The sequence below is a fragment of the Cydia splendana genome, chromosome 17 (assembly GCF_910591565.1).
Source record: "Cydia splendana chromosome 17, ilCydSple1.2, whole genome shotgun sequence".
Lineage (NCBI taxonomy): Eukaryota > Metazoa > Arthropoda > Insecta > Lepidoptera > Tortricidae > Cydia > Cydia splendana.
In genome coordinates, this window is record NC_085976.1 from 11,684,201 (window position 1) to 11,701,801 (window position 17,601).

The window sequence follows — 17,601 nt, forward strand, 5'->3', positions numbered from 1 at the left end:
GACTCTTCTCTTTCCGCACAGACTCTACCGGAGTTCGTTATTTATTAAGGTTCCGTACCCAAAGGGTAAAACGGGAACCCTATTACTAAGACTCCGCTGTCCGTCCGTCCGTCCGTCCGTCCGTCCGTCTGTCACCAGGCTGTATCTCGTGATCTGTGATAGCTAGACAGCTGAAATTTTCACAGATGATGTATTTCTGTTGCCGCTATAACAACAAATACTGAAAACAGAATAAAATAAAGATTTAAGTGGGGCTCCCATACAACAAACGTGATTTTTGACCGAAGTTAAGCATCGTCGGGCGGGGTCAGTACTTGGATGGGTGACCGTTTTTATAGATAATGGTACGGAACCCTTCGTGTGCGAGTCCGACTCGCACTTGCCCGGTTTTTTATATTAAGTACATTTTCTGATAAGGAGATAACACTACTAAAGAATACTCTCAGAAAATCAGTAGCATTCGAATGAGACCGGATCTTAAATATTCATTTGCTTCAGTGTACGGTAATATAAATCTCTGTCGTAGATTACGCGCAATGTAATTAAATAAATGGCTAAGAATCTGCGGCATCTTCTAGTGGCATTAAGTTAAATGTATAAAGATCCCATCGAATTTGTTTACATTTTGTAACAAAACGTTGTTGATGGTCGGAAAATCTGTACGTTGATGGTGTCTTAAAAAACTCTAAAAGAATACAAAAGATTTGGCACCCAATTAAAAGAGAATGTCTTGAAATAACTCCCACAATTTTAAAAGTAAAAAAAAAACACATTAGAACAAAAACTGCTTCTTCCTCGCGTTGTCCCTGCATTTTGCCACGGCTCATGGCCTGGGGCCTGCTTGAGATCTAATAACCCCATGACCCTCCCCCCACAAATAAATTTCAATCAAGGGGGATCAGTGACCTCTGCAGCTGACCGTACCTATACATAATATTTTGGAAAACGTTTGTTTTTACCATTAAATGTGACCGCTTTGCTACTTAAGCATTTTAAAAGGGTAATTGGGATCCTTGCCCAGCATCAGAAAGTTTGTTGAAGCCCAGCAAAGCTACGGACGGCAGGTGATACTATAGTTAAATAGCAACTGCATTCAACGACAAAGTCAACACTGTCAAAGCGTTCCGAGGTTTTGATATATAAAATACCTCGGTTTTTGTCAACTTGCTCGGTTTCACTTCAAAAGAATGTATTAACATAGTTTTAGTACCTTTTTGTGTTGTGCATGTTTGGTTTTTAGAGTACGGATGAGAGAAAGTTTTTACAGTGCTATTGATATAACGACTACTTGTATTCGACCATTATGCATGCATCAGTTACGAATAAAGCTTAAGTTTATTTGATGGTGGTGAATATTTGTAAATTGTAAATAGGCATGATTTATTTAGATAATAATGTAACATTCAGACACAATTGTATTATTGTTTATGAATAAATGAAATGAAATGTATTATTAATAAGCTAGGATTTTGAAATTATTTATGGACAACGATTTGTTTCCCGATTTCTTTCTTCTCCGAGACCACGGGGACAACGCCGTCCTCAAAACGTCGCAGGTAAATTTAAAACTTAATTTTACGCGATTTAGTCCTGTCGTGAATAATAACGATTTCTTTGTTTAGAAAAAACATAATCTAGATTAAAAACCAACTTCGTGCTGGTTATGGCTGTGAAATAAAAAGCTTAAAATGATTTGTTACATTGTCATTCTTCTTTCTTGCCGTTCCCTCTCCTCTTCGCGGAATTTATCAGCTAAAAAGCTACATGTGTTTTATGTTGAATAGAATTTTACAACTAAAGTTAGTGAAATCTTTTTAAAATAAAAAAAAGGGTACAACTACTACTTTCCTTTCAAGTGCCGGTATTTTTACACCGATAGGTACAGTCAGCTGCAGAAGTTGCTAAGCGGGCCAGGTGTTCAAAATGATCTTGACGCGACTTTATTGTTAAGAGAATAAGAGCGTGTCAAGGTAATTTTGAACACCTCGCCCGCTTAGCAACTTCTGCTTCTGACTGTACGTCGCACGTCGCTAAAGCAGGCTGTATTTAATAAGCTCGTAATAAATTTATACCAAGTTACTAACTTAAAACACGTTGAAAACTTAATAATAGGCCTTCAAAACTCGGAATTATTGACGGTGAAAATGTTTGGAGCAACATTCGAACTTGAGAAATTTAAATTTGATTTTATATTGATTTCTCATTACTTGCCATCCGTCTTGGTCTTACCTGCTCAGATATTAGTGCGGACGAGATGCAATGCGAATAACATTTAGTAAAACAAGTTGATTTTAGAGGTCCGAATATGACTGCCGGTTGTTATGAAGGCGTACAATATGTTAACTATTAGACACGTGTAGGTAAGTTACACGTAAACTCGTGTTTAAAATAATTTTAAAGTTAAAAGTATGAATTTTAATGATTAAATTTGTGTCCATTTCCAAAACTTGTAGAAGGGATAGGCAAGGCTATAATTATTGTAAAATAAAAATTAATGGTCGTGAATTAGTATAATAACTTGGTTCATATGTTGTGAAGTATGACCGAACATAATTTATGAAATCGATGTGATATTTCTTTGATATATTATTTTAATTATAAGCTATGTTTTAAATTATTGAAAGGAGAACATTCAACCGGATTATTTTAAACATAAGTAGTTTTAGGCAGTCGACTTTTAAATGATATCGCGTTTTCGATCCGTTATGACACTTATGACCGCTTAATAAATTATCATTTTTTGCAACGGGATATTCCATCTCTGAATCTCAAATCTGATACCGAATCTACTTAAAAATACTAGCCATCGAACTTGTCGTCGTAATTTCATAAAAACGTTCAAAGAATGAGGTCACAGATGATTAACAAGCTGGTCAGCATCGATTGAAGGCTGAGGTTTACGTGCGCCACGCAACCCTGGAAGCAGATTGAAAAAAATTGCGATTTATTATTTTCATTCAAAAATTGGTACAGTAAAGACCAAGCGCAAAAACTTGGTATATTTACATAAATTGTTAGAACATAATATGATATGTATAAAAACTGAATATAGGCACATCTTTGGTCTCCGTTTATATATTGAACTAGTTGAAGATCTCTTTGATAAAATTTAATCCGATTAGCGTGGTTTGTTCTCCTGTGTTTGGTAGAGAGTAGAGAGCACTAAATAACTGTGGCTCTAGTGAAGAGGGATCTATCGAGGGAAATAGTCTCTTGCAACACAGACTTGTAACCCTTTTCACTAGAGCGACAGGTATTTTTTCGAGCTAATACAGTTCTTCACCAAGTTTTAATACACCCCTTGTGTGTGAAAATGTGTAGTGACATAATTGTTAATTAACAACGGTTTTGGACCTAAAAACATGGCAACGGTCCGATAAATAGTCAACATTTTGATCTTTTACACCGTGCCCGCGGGTTTTCCGAAAGATTTTAACCACCATATTAGGCATATAGGCAGGATTATGTTTCTTGCGACAGTCGCATAATTTCTTTTTAAACTCGATTTTTGGTGTGCACGTACATAAAATACATAGACTACATACAATAGACACATAATACATACAATACATATAATACACATACATATAGTACATATAATAGACTGTAAGTATAAGAAAAAGAAATACATTTTCAAGCCTCAACAAATATGATTTCAATAACCTTCGTGTTAAACCTTAATACCTAAAGTCACATCGATTTAAACTCAAAACTAAACCAACAAATCCCCGGAAAGCGGTTAAACAGCTTTACATTTCTCAGTGACGATGATTACTCGTAGTTGACTACCAACTTGCCTAAACAAGCCGACTTAAGTTTAACTGATAAAGTTAAGCTTAGTTCCCTAGGCGACTATAGTTATTTCACTTTATTATCTGACTCTGAGTTGATATATGGCTCTCCAGTGAAGAGAAAATGACCTCAGACATTTTGAAAATACTTTTTTCTTTCAGTGTTAGGTAGTTCGGAAGTTGGCTTAGGCTCGTGAGTTTCTTTTGTTTGCTTTTGCGGACGTGATGCGAGATTCGTTTGTTTTTGTTCAAGAAGTTTCGGTCTAGTCTTGGTTAGTGTAAATATATAGGCAATTGGTAGTTGGTATTTAGCAGTCAATAAGGGTCAAGTAATCGGGAAATTAATGTTAGCCACGACGAATTAAGCCGAATAAGGGCAATCAGCGGAAATAATTCGTGTAGTTTTGAAAATTGGTACAGTTATACCTTGTGGTGTCCAGATAAACATACTAAAAGTCCTCGAGGGGAAGGGGTGTGTTGAGGGTGTAGAGGGAGGTTGTAGGTACCTTTTTTCAAAACTATACGAAATATTGAGCTATCACATATATAAAATCGAAAAAGCAGAACGGGATAAAAAACGAGGGAAGAAGCGAGATGGCGCCTTACAAATTTCTAAAAAAGTTTTTGACATGTTTCTCAAAAACGACGCACGTATGATAAGAAAAAACTGTTTCAATCTATTATCTAAATATGGGAATAGAACTAGAGCATAAAAACTATCGCTTTCGATACGTATTTAATTTACAATAAGCAAAATAAATTTTCATAACAATCTTTATTTTGGGACGATCGGCCGTTTCTCGGCAACTCTCGGTTAGTTTCGTTTCGGTGGTGCCGCAGACTAGACCAAATTATTCGTAAGTTAAAGTAACCTAAATTATGTTTGTCATGTTGGTATACAGTTATTTCGACGTTTTTTTACACGAAGTAACATAAAAAGTGCTGTCAACTTCAACCTTAGTCTTTAGCCTAATATACGAGTGACTTATGCCACATATGACTTATCATTATCAATCAAAATAATATTATCATATTATTAATAATTTGTATTTTGTTGTTTTAAATTTCTTTTTAAGTTATATTATTCAGATTGACTTTCACGGCTTCGGCAAACATTGCTATTCGTCGAGATGGGCCAAAAATACAAAGTTGATAGTAAGTTATAATGTAGGTAGATAAAGTACATGTTTAGATATTTTTGAGCGACCTGGTAAAAATAAGCAAATGTACAGTCAGCAGTCAGCCAAATATCTTAATATAACTTTGTTGGCATAGAAATAAGGATGTGTTCCGATATAGTGGCGCAATATTGAGAGACCAAAGCTAGCCGCTTTAGTGGCTCGGACACTTAGAGAGAATGGGAGAGGAACGTGCCGTGAAGAGAGCGTACTTGGGACAACAAAATGGGACACGCCCGAGTGGACGTCCTAGGTACCACCGAAACGACGTAGTTGCTCAAGACCTGCTCAACCTCAACCATGGCGTTGGCGACTGGCGAGAGCTATCGCAAGACCGAGAAACATGGCGTGATCTGGTGTCGGAGGCCAGGACTCACTTTGGGTCGTTGCGTCACCGTAGCCATAGTAAGTAATGTTAATATCCAGAAAGCGAAATGGGGACTACCTACGTTTGTAATTTATGGGCGGTGGTCGTCCATATTCATCTTAAGGCGGAAATTAATCTAATGAACGTTTTTGCAACTAGGCTTATAAAAATAAATAATCATTTTATGTTGAAACAAGTTTTAAATAAATACCTACAAAGGTAGATGAAAAAATACAATATTGCCTTTTATCAAATCCCACAATTTTTTGAGAAATTTGCGAATTAAGCTATCTAAATAACGGCTAGAAATAAGAAATCCCTATCACAGTTATACTTAAACCCTGGCAGGGTTCAATACATAATAATGTCGGTATTTAACTAAAGATAAGACAAACTTTTTATTTCATTTACGCGAGCGGAGCTGCGGGCCCGTCTAGTTTCTTTATAATTATGAATTTGCAAGGCAAAAACATTGTAAACGAGTTGCTATGCTATGTTTTCATTCCTACCTGCTCACATGCAATATTATTAATGCACTCGCTAGTTAACTTTAAATTAAATTTGTCACTGCGCTCACTAGTATAAGTCTATACTTAAGTTTATATTTATAAGTGCATGTTTCTCATTTAAGTGAATGACTGTTATTCTTTTTGAGAAATAAAATATCTTTAAACCGAATTTACATTAATAACAAAAGTTGCTAAGATTTGATTTTTTTTTCTGTATGTTCATTTTATATGACCCTGAATTAGAACTAACATCGTTATTTTCTTTTGTTTCAGTTAAAAAAGCGCGTTATGTCGGTATACAAGGTGAGTTCATTACTTTATAATATTATTTAAGCTACATTAATATATTATGTTCAATACATGTATTATATGCCTATTGATTCCCTAAGCGCCACTTGCACCATCACACTAACCGGGGGTTAACCGGTTAAGCCTGGAGTTACCATGGTTACCAGTACAATTTGACACTGGGTTAACGGTGTAACTGGTTAACACCGGGTTAGTAGGATGGTGCAAGTGGCCCTAATGCCACTAGTTTTTACGACATGGAATGTTTCCTCGTGGCTCTTGTAAGATCGCAACCACGACGTTTTGCCATATGACCACTTTAATTTTCTTAAGATTTTCATCAACTTTTCGCGAACGTAACCATATATAAACGCATATGGCCGTCTTCCTCTTCGTCCTCATCAATGAAAGATCAAAGATGGCGTTCTAATATAATTTTCTATTCAACAGCAACACAATTCAACACGTACGTGACACTCAAACTGCAGAATGTCAAGTCGACGACGGTGACAGTCAAGGGGCCCACACCGTGCTGGGAGCAAGATTTCCTGTTGTAAGTACACGTGCTAAAACGAACTTTAACTATAAAGCTAGAAAGCTCAAATTCTACTGACGACTATTGCAGACAAAGTCGATTGCTAAAGTTCACAATACTGTGAAAAGAGAAATGAATTTTATGTAATAGGCGCTAAGGGAGATTGTTCTTTGGAGTTGATTATTTATACAAGGTATACTTTTGCTAAGCAACAGAGGTTTCTGTTCAACAGTAGTGAGGTTCTTTGTGGTTCTATAGCTATTGAAATGCCTATGATTGTACTTTGGGTTTTGAGTTTTATTATATAATCCGGGAAGACTAAGATGAGAATAGGTCCGATGAGATTATCAAGTGAGAAAAATCACGGAAGGTAACAGACAAGAAGAAAAAGACATAAAAATAACATAGGTACAGTCACCTGCAATAATATGTTACTCTTCGAAGGCCGCAAAAATATGTGACACGCTCTTACGGCTCTACAAATAAGATCGTGTCAGATATTTTTGCGGCCTTCGTTCTGCAACATATTATTGCAGGTGACTGTACAGTAAACAATAGTTAAATTAGAAAATAGTTACACAGCAAGAAGATACAACATAACGACTATATTACGCCTACTACGACTATTTACAACACAACACTGTATCAGTCCGGTCCAACCATACCTTGGCTGAGCATTAAAGCTGCATATGCAATTAGCGCCAACGGTGGCTACACTCTATATAACTAAAAAGGCAATGACAGATCAAACAAAATATCGAGCGTTCAAGAAATCTAGGTTAAAATATCTCATAAGATTCATACTTTGCTCTACTTAAAAGAAAACTATTTAGGATAGACAATTGAGTAAAGTTAGTCAGCAGCTGTCAACCGGCCTTTGATTCCAACCGCGATACGCGATTTCCGTAATACTGTAAATTTTATTAAAAATAAAATTTTCCGTACAATATTCCCAATGTACTTAGGTAACTGAACATTTGTAGGTATTTTTGCAGCCACTAATTCCACTCGAATTGGCACTTTACACTTAAAACCCCGCGAACAACTTATTGCATTACGAGTTTAATTCAGTTGTCTGGTTCTCGGTATTGAAACTTGGCCAATTCAGCGCTTTAGTTTCACCTGGACGACTTTTCTTTTTAATTATATTTTCACAACCGCAGATAGAAAAGTATAAATTTTATTGGTGCTCGCCGTTTAGACATTAATTATGACAACTGTCAGGATTTTGATGACAGGTCTTAAATTCTGTTTCGATTTGAAGAAATGTATACTGTACTATTATATCTATGTGTTGGCGCCTAGATTGCCCCAGTAAGTACATATGTTGGTGCGAGCGGGGCAACCCAAAATTCGGTACCATATCTTCAATGGTTAATTTAATCAAAGTCTAGTTTCCAAAAATCAACTGGTTTACTTTGCACTGTAAAAATATTGATAGTAGTAGTAGTAAACACTTTACAATACACTTTTACAATATTGATAAAGCTATTGCGTTCAATTGTTTGCCGAACTTGCTTTATAATTTTACCAATACAGTGAAATTGTAGAATTTTGTAACGTCGCACTTCTGCGTCAAATCCGGTAGTTCTGATTTTTTGCAGACTTATTTATGATCTTGGCCCAATTAATAATCCAATTTTGTTACTTTGAGCGCCGAACGCAACTTTGTCAAAAATCGAAAAACCTGCGAAAATTTCGGTTTTTATTTAGTTTTGGGCGATTCTAACCCTAAAGGACTAGTTTTTGATAGTACCTTCCTTAGACGTTTTTAAAGAAGACTGAATTTGCTACAATACGAGATTAGAACTGTCTCTGTAGATGGAATAGTTTACGAGATAAAGGCTTTCAAAATTTAGATTTTTTTGAAATTGAGCTCGTAAGCTAAGTGAGTGCAGTGAGTATGCACTTTTGACTCTAGGTACTAGGTAGGTATTCGTTTTTCAGGTTTTTTATTAAGTATAAAGAAGTAGTTTCAAATTAATAAGCTCCAATAATAAACCCGACTGCAATTTGTATGGGAACTGCACGCCGATTGCACGCCAACTGCAACGTCGGCGTGCAGTTCCCATACAAGTTGCAGTCGGGATGCAGTCCGTCTGTACCAGCCCTTAGACTTTTAACTCCTTGCTCTGATATACAATCGTGATTTGGAACATGTGCCAGCTTTAATGATACAAAGCCTCATAAAACTATAATCTTTATATAAAGATAAGTCATTCTGGGCCTAAGAATAGTCTGGTCAGCTAGATAAAGTAACAGATTGTTAGGGGAATGAAGGTTACGTGACAGGGATTGCAATTTTTTCTAACCAGATGGGATCTCTGAAAATGGACGTGTGTTTATAGGAAGCGCTTTATTGTCTTTTAAATTGGTTTTTCGTATTTGATCCCGTATATCTAACACCACACTGGCCAATGTTTTGAGGGAAAAGAAACATTTCCGAACTTCAAATATGTACATTATGAAATATATGTACTAGGAAAATTGAATAGAAGTAAATTTTTGATGGGTGGCGATAGACAAACAACCGATCCAAGATCGCGAAAGAAACAAAGTTAAACAAAGGTTGCTAATCAAAACCAAAATATTACTTTGCTAATCCGCGAAAAGATAACGTGCTAGTCAATCAGTGCTAACCTGTTATACTTACACGAACAACGACACACGAACGTTACGTAGAGAGGCGAAACACGTGGCGAGTATTGTTCTTTTGGTGGTGGTTTGTTATATTTATTTGCGTATTTATTTGTACGGTGGGAGGGTGGGAACATTAATTGCATGTAAAAAAATACGCAAGTAAGTATAACGGGTTAGCACTGATTGACTAGCACGTTATCTTTTCGCGGATTAGCAAAGTAATATTTTGGTTTTGATTAATAATTATAGATTTCCGCAAAGTAACGCCTGATTCTATTCACTAAAGGTGGTTAAGTTATGTGAAAAAGGGGGAAAATATACAAGCTAATCATTTTTAAATTCACAAAACTGTCCTGCGGTTATTTTCGTGATCCCCACCTACGTTGTTTCACTGTACCTACTCTGTAATTTGCAGACAATGTGAGCATCGGAAAATCCGCAGGAATTCGGCTGAAAATCGAGCGCCGACTGAAAGCAGCTAATTGTCCCTATTGAGACCCGGTCTAAAACGAGGGCTTAATTCTCTGGTGAAATAATTGGTCTGCATAAAACAATCGATTATTTTAAAGTCTAATGGCATTAGTGTGTAAGTGGTAGGTGATTCACTTCAATTTAAATTTAGTGGCCCATTTTATAACTCTTATCCCGTACCTATAGATAGAAGATAATTTTATTCTGGTTCATAAGTACGTATATAAGCGTATAAGGTTTGATTCCTGCCTAACAATATTCGATTACTTGTTCAGAAAGTTTGCTTTCATATTAAGTTTAATAATTGAAATGTTTTTCATCTACTAGTCCAAATTAAATACGCGCATATAACACCCCTGGAAGCTACTGTGACCGCTTACCATCAAGCGGGTCGTATGCTTGTTTGCCACCGATGTAGTATAAAAAAATATCTAGGTCTTTGTTTGGGATTAACACCATATGTTTTGAAAAGTCCTAAGTGCACCAACTTGACAGCAACCGAATTGTGAATTGTGAAATGTGCTAAGTGTCATACTCTAAGCGGTCGGTTGATTAGACATCTGGAGACAGCTGGAGGGTTATAGGGTTCCTTTTGCTACTTAGCTTGTCGAGGTCTTAGCGGATGGGAAAGTTAGGTTTCGATGGCTTCTTGATGAAGATTTTCGTTCCTACACAGGAAATTATGTTACCCAGAATGAGGATTATGGGAGGGCGTTGAATTTAAATAATATTACACTGAGAATTTGGCATGAAGTGAATGCCTATTTTAATTATAGGAAATGTAGAGTAAATCACCTATCAAATAGATCCTAAGTAATCAAATTTTAGCTTAACTAGATAATGAGGCAATAAATTTGGATCATTTTAAAGCCTACCTTTATCCGTGACTGTTATTTTAGGCCTTTAAATCCTGGCAAGAAAATATTTCTCTTTATACGGTTCGGCGTAATCTTTAGCAATATTTCGTAACCTTCGAGGTCTTTTAGTTCCAGTCGGGCTAGCACATGACTGGCACGACAGTATCTCGTGGCGAGATAGGACTACCCATCCCTCTTAGATTAACTTAGTTAGAAAAAGACGGGTAGTCTATCTCGCCGCGAGATACTGTCGCGCCAATCATGTGCCAGGCCTACAGCTGCAAGTATGCTGCAAGCGAGCGTTCGTCTCCATCGGTTCGGTGTTAATTTAGTTCAGTCATTATAGATTTTGACCTGTGAATAATCAGTTATTGGATTTTTTTTTCGTAGGTCCCTCGGGGGGGGGGGGGGGTCACTGGGAGTGTAAATTCAAAAAGTAGACTGAATAAGGCTCCTGTGTATATTCGAAAAACGGTTTTTCTTGAATAACTCGGCCATTTTTGATTTTACAGTAAAACCGTGAGAACAAAAATTGCAGGAAATTTGATTCTCTACAAGTTTGGTCCTCACAATTTTTCTTCTAGGATCGATATTTTGGAAATTAAATTTGAAAAAAGCGACAAATTCAAAATATTTTCATCATCTCGTTTAGTCCTCTTTATTTATGCCGTAAAGTTGAAAATAAACGAGATGATGAAAATTACTTAAGTCGACTGTTAAAACTAAAACTAGCAAACTTAACACTTTATAGGGCACACTTGAATATTATTCGGCAATAAAGAGCACCCAAAATATAAAATCGTCTTATATAGCACTTTAAACTCTCGCGTTTTATATACACAATATCTGGGAGACAGAGCATTGCTCGGAAAACATATAAAAACTCAAAATGCGTCCCAGATTTTGCCCCCCCCCGAATACCCCCATCAAAACCCCCCCGTCAAAGTTACAGAGCGACATAAAATAGTAGAAAATAAATGAGGGCGCCACTTCCTACGTAACTGTCACATTTTTGACGTAAAATGCTTAAACATGGCAACAATTTAGTATGGACTTGTTTAGTTCCATTTTATTTTATTTATATATTTTATGTCGCACTATAAGTTATTTCTCCTGCACACTAGATTTCTACATGACATGAGTCACCCTGAAACTCCCCGCCCCGCCCCGTCCCGCGAACTCGCCTTAAAGTTATCAAAACAAACTAATTTTTGGGTCAGTAATCCGATAAAATGTTTTTGTTCGTCGGCACCACGCCTTTGGTTTGTTTACGATCACAGCGTAAAACGTAGCGTAAGCGCACAATGTAATTATTTGTCAGTATATTGACTTCCCTTGTAAAAGTATCAAAAACAAATCCTTCACACCTCTGTTTCGGTGCCAGCAAAACTTCACTAATTGTAAATATTGTGTAAAGTCTAAGATAAAGTCAACTGAATTTGACAGTTAATCTAGTTGACGTTTGACAATCCATTGACCACACAACAAATTTTAAACGCTAATGGGTCAATTTCACCAAACGAGCATTTTTGTCTAATTCCCATGGAATTTTGAAATACCAACATTACCCAAAAAAAAATATGCTGATAATTTGATAAAAAATATAATAAACTTTAATTTTCTTATTGGGTAAAAATATTCATAAAACTATAAAAGTTATTTCAATTTAAAATTTTGGTCAGGGCACGGGAATTAGTGTGTCCATGGGAATTAGATTTTACTAGCACGGAAATTAGAACATGGCCCAGGAATTGTTTTCTTAACTTATTTTGGTAGTTAAAACTATTATTTATGTATATTTTAATCTACAATAAAATACTGCAACCATACTGAAGCGGCATCGAACATATTTACCTTCTTTAATTTTAGTTTCGGACGACAAATCTACGAAAGTATGATACACTAAAAACTACGTATTTGACTAATCGTTTCCTTTATTTTAATGGCAACTAATCTCTCTTTCTTAGTAAAATGTACATATTTCAAAACAATACTTTGAGTAGTTGCGTAAACTTGTCCGCCTTACATACAAAACTATTCATTAAAAAGTGTCATTATGTATCTGCATGTAGATAGGTACAAGGTGTATGATCTGGTATATGACCGTATAGGAAATGATACTAAGAAATAAATAGGGGCACAGTGAGAAGAAGTTATTGTGTAAGTTAATCTGAAGAAATCGAATATGCTGCCTTCATAAATTCATTACACAAAAAAATTTTGACCACATATGAGGTAAGGTGGGGTAAACTATCTCCATGCCAAATATCATCAAGATGATATTGGTTCAGCGGTTTAAGCGTGACAAGATAACAGACAGACAGACAGAGATACTTTCGCATTTATAATATAGTAAGAATAGGATATATTTAATTATTCTTGTATTAGAAAAGCTAATTTATAACAACTATGAGGAACTATGAGGGTTTTCTGGGGTGAAAAATCGATCTAGCTAGGTGTTATCTCTGGGAAAACGCGCATTTTTAGTTTTTAGGTAGGTATATGTTTTCCGAGCAAAGCTCGGTCTCCCAGATGTTCAAACTTTATACGGCATACGCTGTCAGCTGTCTAATTTACAAAAAAGAACATTGCAAATTTGATTCATTTTGTTTTATGTAACCTTAGGTACAGGTATTATAATATGTAATAATTCCAAAAATAGTTTTATGTTTATATAATATTTTAATTTTATAATATGATCAATGAATAAGGTAAGGTGGGACAAGACTAACAGTACGAGGATTCCATACAAGTGAGTCTTACCCCGGTGTCGTCTTACCCCACCTTACCTTACGTATTAAAATTGCCCGGGTTATTCGGGTCCACCCTGTATGTATTATAGTACTTATACTAAAAACTGTTCACAGATTTTTGTGCATTCTTTAAGATTTTCTTAAATGTAAAATACAAAGATACACGTCATATTGTTATTACATATAATATATATTCAATGCCAATATACATATATATGTAATAATAATATGACGTAAACATTGCCAATTAACTTACAGTGCCCCCAATAAAAGATTTGTTGACAATATATGTAATACTTCCTAATTCCCGTGCCACTTAATCAGCTGTTTTAGGTAAATATTCCATGGGAATTAGGGCACGGAAATTAGAATTCGTAATAAAAAAATTCGCCAAAAATTTAAATCGTGTTTGACCAAACTGTTATGTTATCGCTAACATAAAGATACATAAAGGGCTCCTAAATATGACAATTGTTATTGAAAAGCTATGTGGGAAATAAAATTTATAAGGGGCATCGAAATTAGAATAAAATTGTCGCCCACCCGGATTCCGAAATAATTACGCGATTTGCTCGAACACGCCGCGGCTTGACGTACATCCGCTTGCTTTGAGAGACAGCCGAATACTGCCAGTACAGGTGAGGCGGGACACGAGGCGGTTCAAATACAGACGTCGGCTGTCAGAGCCCTTTGAGTTTTGCCGACGAAATTGTACTCGCGCGCTCGGACAAAATTTAAACATCGATCACGAGCTATTTACCACAATGAAGTTAATAGTGTATGTGCTCAGTGATAGTAAATATCATCTAGTTTAAGTATTTGATACTAAATTAGTGATACTAATGTACAATTTTTCGTAGGATTTTTCATTATGCTCAAAAGTAGATTCCGGACAGGGCACGGGAGTAGTAATTTGAGCCTTTATGTATTTTTAAGTGTACTCTAAAAACCAATTAATCAGTGAATTCATATGGAACTCGGTGTGAAAGTGTGACTTCTTTATGTAAAAAAAAAATGGTAAGTATTATCTGATGCTAACCCCCGATTTTCATCACGGACAGAAAAAAAATCGTGTTCAGAAATTTACCCTAATAAATATTTTATTAGACTTTGAACACCATACAATCAATGGACCTTTGTATATTCCTATGTAGTAACATTAGTAACTGACCTATTGCTGATGAAACACAAATAGAAAATATTTGTGTCGTCAAATTTGCTTTACATTGATTTAAACATAACATTTGCATTTAAAGCCTGCAGTTTAGAACACAATAACATTCTAGTAATCTCAATAAATATGTGCAATAGGTACTAATTTATGTTTAGAAATCACAATGTATATATCTTAAGTACTTACATAGGTAAAACTTTACAATTATATGTTATAACTTATACCTATATACACACGATAACATCCTACCAATGCTTAAGGGTAAGGCACCCTTGACGAAACATGTTCGTCCCTTAGAAGGGACGCCTAACTACATGTACATGTCAAGGCGGCCAAAGGCCCTGACAGCTACCCCTCTCAGAGCTTATTCATATGACTAACAGAGTATAAGCCTCTGTCAAACCAGAATAAATGCTCCCTAAAACGCGTATTTCTTAAGGATCTAGGGGACTCATTTATTTTGGTCTATGCTAGGCAGGAGCTAAGTAAGTGAGAGGAATACAAGGCCAGCTGCTTGCGTAGAGATTCGGTCAGGAAATACGGCCAAGATATTTGGCGCGACGCCAAAGGGATATTTAACATTATCTTTACCGCCTTAACTCTTTTGGTTTCACTTCAGTTACGGAACTAGTTCTCGGAGTAGGTATTGATTTGTGTATAATCTTGTTATAGGTTCTAGTAACATTGAACAAGATGATACGCAGGCTGTGGTATTGTAAGAGCATTAAGTTTAATATTACGCCGAACAAAACATTATGACAAAACATTATTATTTACCCATCTTACCTATTATCTATTAAACGTCCTAGATTTAAGTACTATTATTTTGGTGGATCAAAAGTACTGAATAATATGTTTTTCCTGATGTATCGCGTATTTATTTTGTTTACCTTTGATTCTGCAGAATTAATCAGGGTTTCATCCACCAATCGGCCAGGATCGAAATTTTTTTAATTTTTAATTTAATTTATTGTTTATTTCACGGTTGTATACATTTACAGTTAAACAGAAAGATATGATAATATACTTAAACCTACAGTTTCCTCAATTAAAAATACGACAGCTAATTACAGTTATAATTACTTTAAACAAAAATATCTGAGCTATAGCTAATTTTATTTATCAGGGTACAGTCGAAGTCGCAAAAATTACATTATTATTAGTGTTTTATTCATTAATTCCTTCACTGTACCAACTTCAACTTATATATATATATATATATATATATATATATATATATATATATATATATATATATATATATATATATATATATATATATATATATATAATGTGTATACACAATAAAGTAGTTGTAATATACTTGCACACTCACATATAGGTACCTATATAATATATGTTTATTTATTAAATGCAATTAAAGGGGAATGATCCTAATTATTATTTGAATGCTTTCCTAACATCATATATCGAGCAATTGAATATATCGACTTCAGACAGTTTTGAATTATTATTAAATAACCTACAAGCACGCCTAATATAATTATTACGTGCATAACAATTTCTAGTTTTAGGTATTCCGAATAGCTCCTTTTTGCGACACATACGTTGCCTGCTGCGAGAGACTTTGAAGAAAATCTCTTGAAGTAGCGAGGGAACATCTAGATGTGAGTGAATTATTTTGTAAAGAACAACAGCATCGGTACAATCACGTCGATCACTTAGTTTCTGCATATTATGATAATTAATAAAAAAACCGGGCAAGTGCGAGTCGGACTCGCGCACGAAGGGTTCCGTACCATAATGCAAAAAAAAAAAACAAAAAAAAAAGCAAAAAAAAAACGGTCACCCATCCAAGTACTGACCACTCCCGACGTTGCTTAACTTTGGTCAAAAATCACGTTTGTTGTATGGGAGCCCCATTTAAATCTTTATTTTATTCTGTTTTTAGTATTTGTTGTTATAGCGGCAACAGAAATACATCATCTGTGAAAATTTCAACTGTCTAGCTATCACGGTTCGTGAGATACAGCCTGGTGACAGACGGACGGACGGACGGACAGCGAAGTCTTAGTAATAGGGTCCCGTTTTACCCTTTGGATACGGAACCCTAAAAACGCGAATGTTAAGTATTTTTGTTTTTAGTTAATCGAATAACTGAAGTTAAAATTCGCGATATTTTGCAGTGGACTTATTTTAGTTATAATTGTAATGTTTACCCAGTTCCTATATTAAATGTTACTATCTAAAATGTTTTCATGACAATATACAGGATGGAACATTACATTTCTAGAGACTGAGCTGAAAGGATAGTATTATCTAAGTGATCTACAACCGAGTTATTATAATCGTAAAGCTGGATTAAAAAGTAAAACAATATCATTAAAATTAAATATTTTTGTGTTGGTGACAACCTTACAAAGTTATTTACATTTTAAATTGACACATGTCAATCATGTCATGTCGTTCAATAAGATCTACTTGCTAGGGTAAACACAGATTTTTGCACTAACGTTTAATAAACTGTAGAAATATTAACGTTATTAATAAGCGAAAAATAAAGTACGTAGCCTAAACACTTCCCCGTTTGCGTAAAAGTCCTTCGTTCTGTTTTACCCGATATAGTCACTGTAAACTTTTGAGGCCTACTTGCACTTTTTTGAATTTTGATTAATTATCTTATGTAACTGTTTCCTAGTAGGTACCGTTTTTGTGTTTCATGATATCAATGTATTTGGGCACAGGAATCGTTTATGCCCCCCAGGGAGAACCCAGATCATGTTCTATGTCGGCCCAATTTAGGGTTTCTGCAATATATTCTTATGAGGAGAGAGCGATTTTGTTTTTGCGAGGCCGAGGATAATGTCGTCAAGATATTATAGCGCCGAAGGTTTGTGTCAGTACCTAATGTTTAAAATAAATAAAAAAAATGGAAAAACCTCTACCTCGGAATAAAAGCTGCAACTCTCGGCTACTTAGTTGTTAGATCGGGGGCTGGCATCAGCGAGTCACAAGATCGAGTTTTGCCCTAGACCAGGGGTCTCCAAACTTTTTTACCTGAGGGCCATATTGCGCCT

At 35.5% G+C, this 17,601-nt stretch overlaps 1 protein-coding gene across 1 annotated transcript in view; it reads left to right on the forward strand.

Moving 5' to 3' along the window:
• LOC134798974 (phorbol ester/diacylglycerol-binding protein unc-13-like) overlaps positions 1–17,601 on the forward strand; it is a 140,059-nt gene that overhangs the window by 72,548 nt on the left and 49,910 nt on the right. The window contains exons 2-3 of the mRNA XM_063771399.1: positions 6,119–6,148; positions 6,584–6,686. Coding sequence (XP_063627469.1) covers positions 6,119–6,148; positions 6,584–6,686 — 133 coding nt within the window. The remainder of the gene's footprint in view (positions 1–6,118; positions 6,149–6,583; positions 6,687–17,601) is intronic.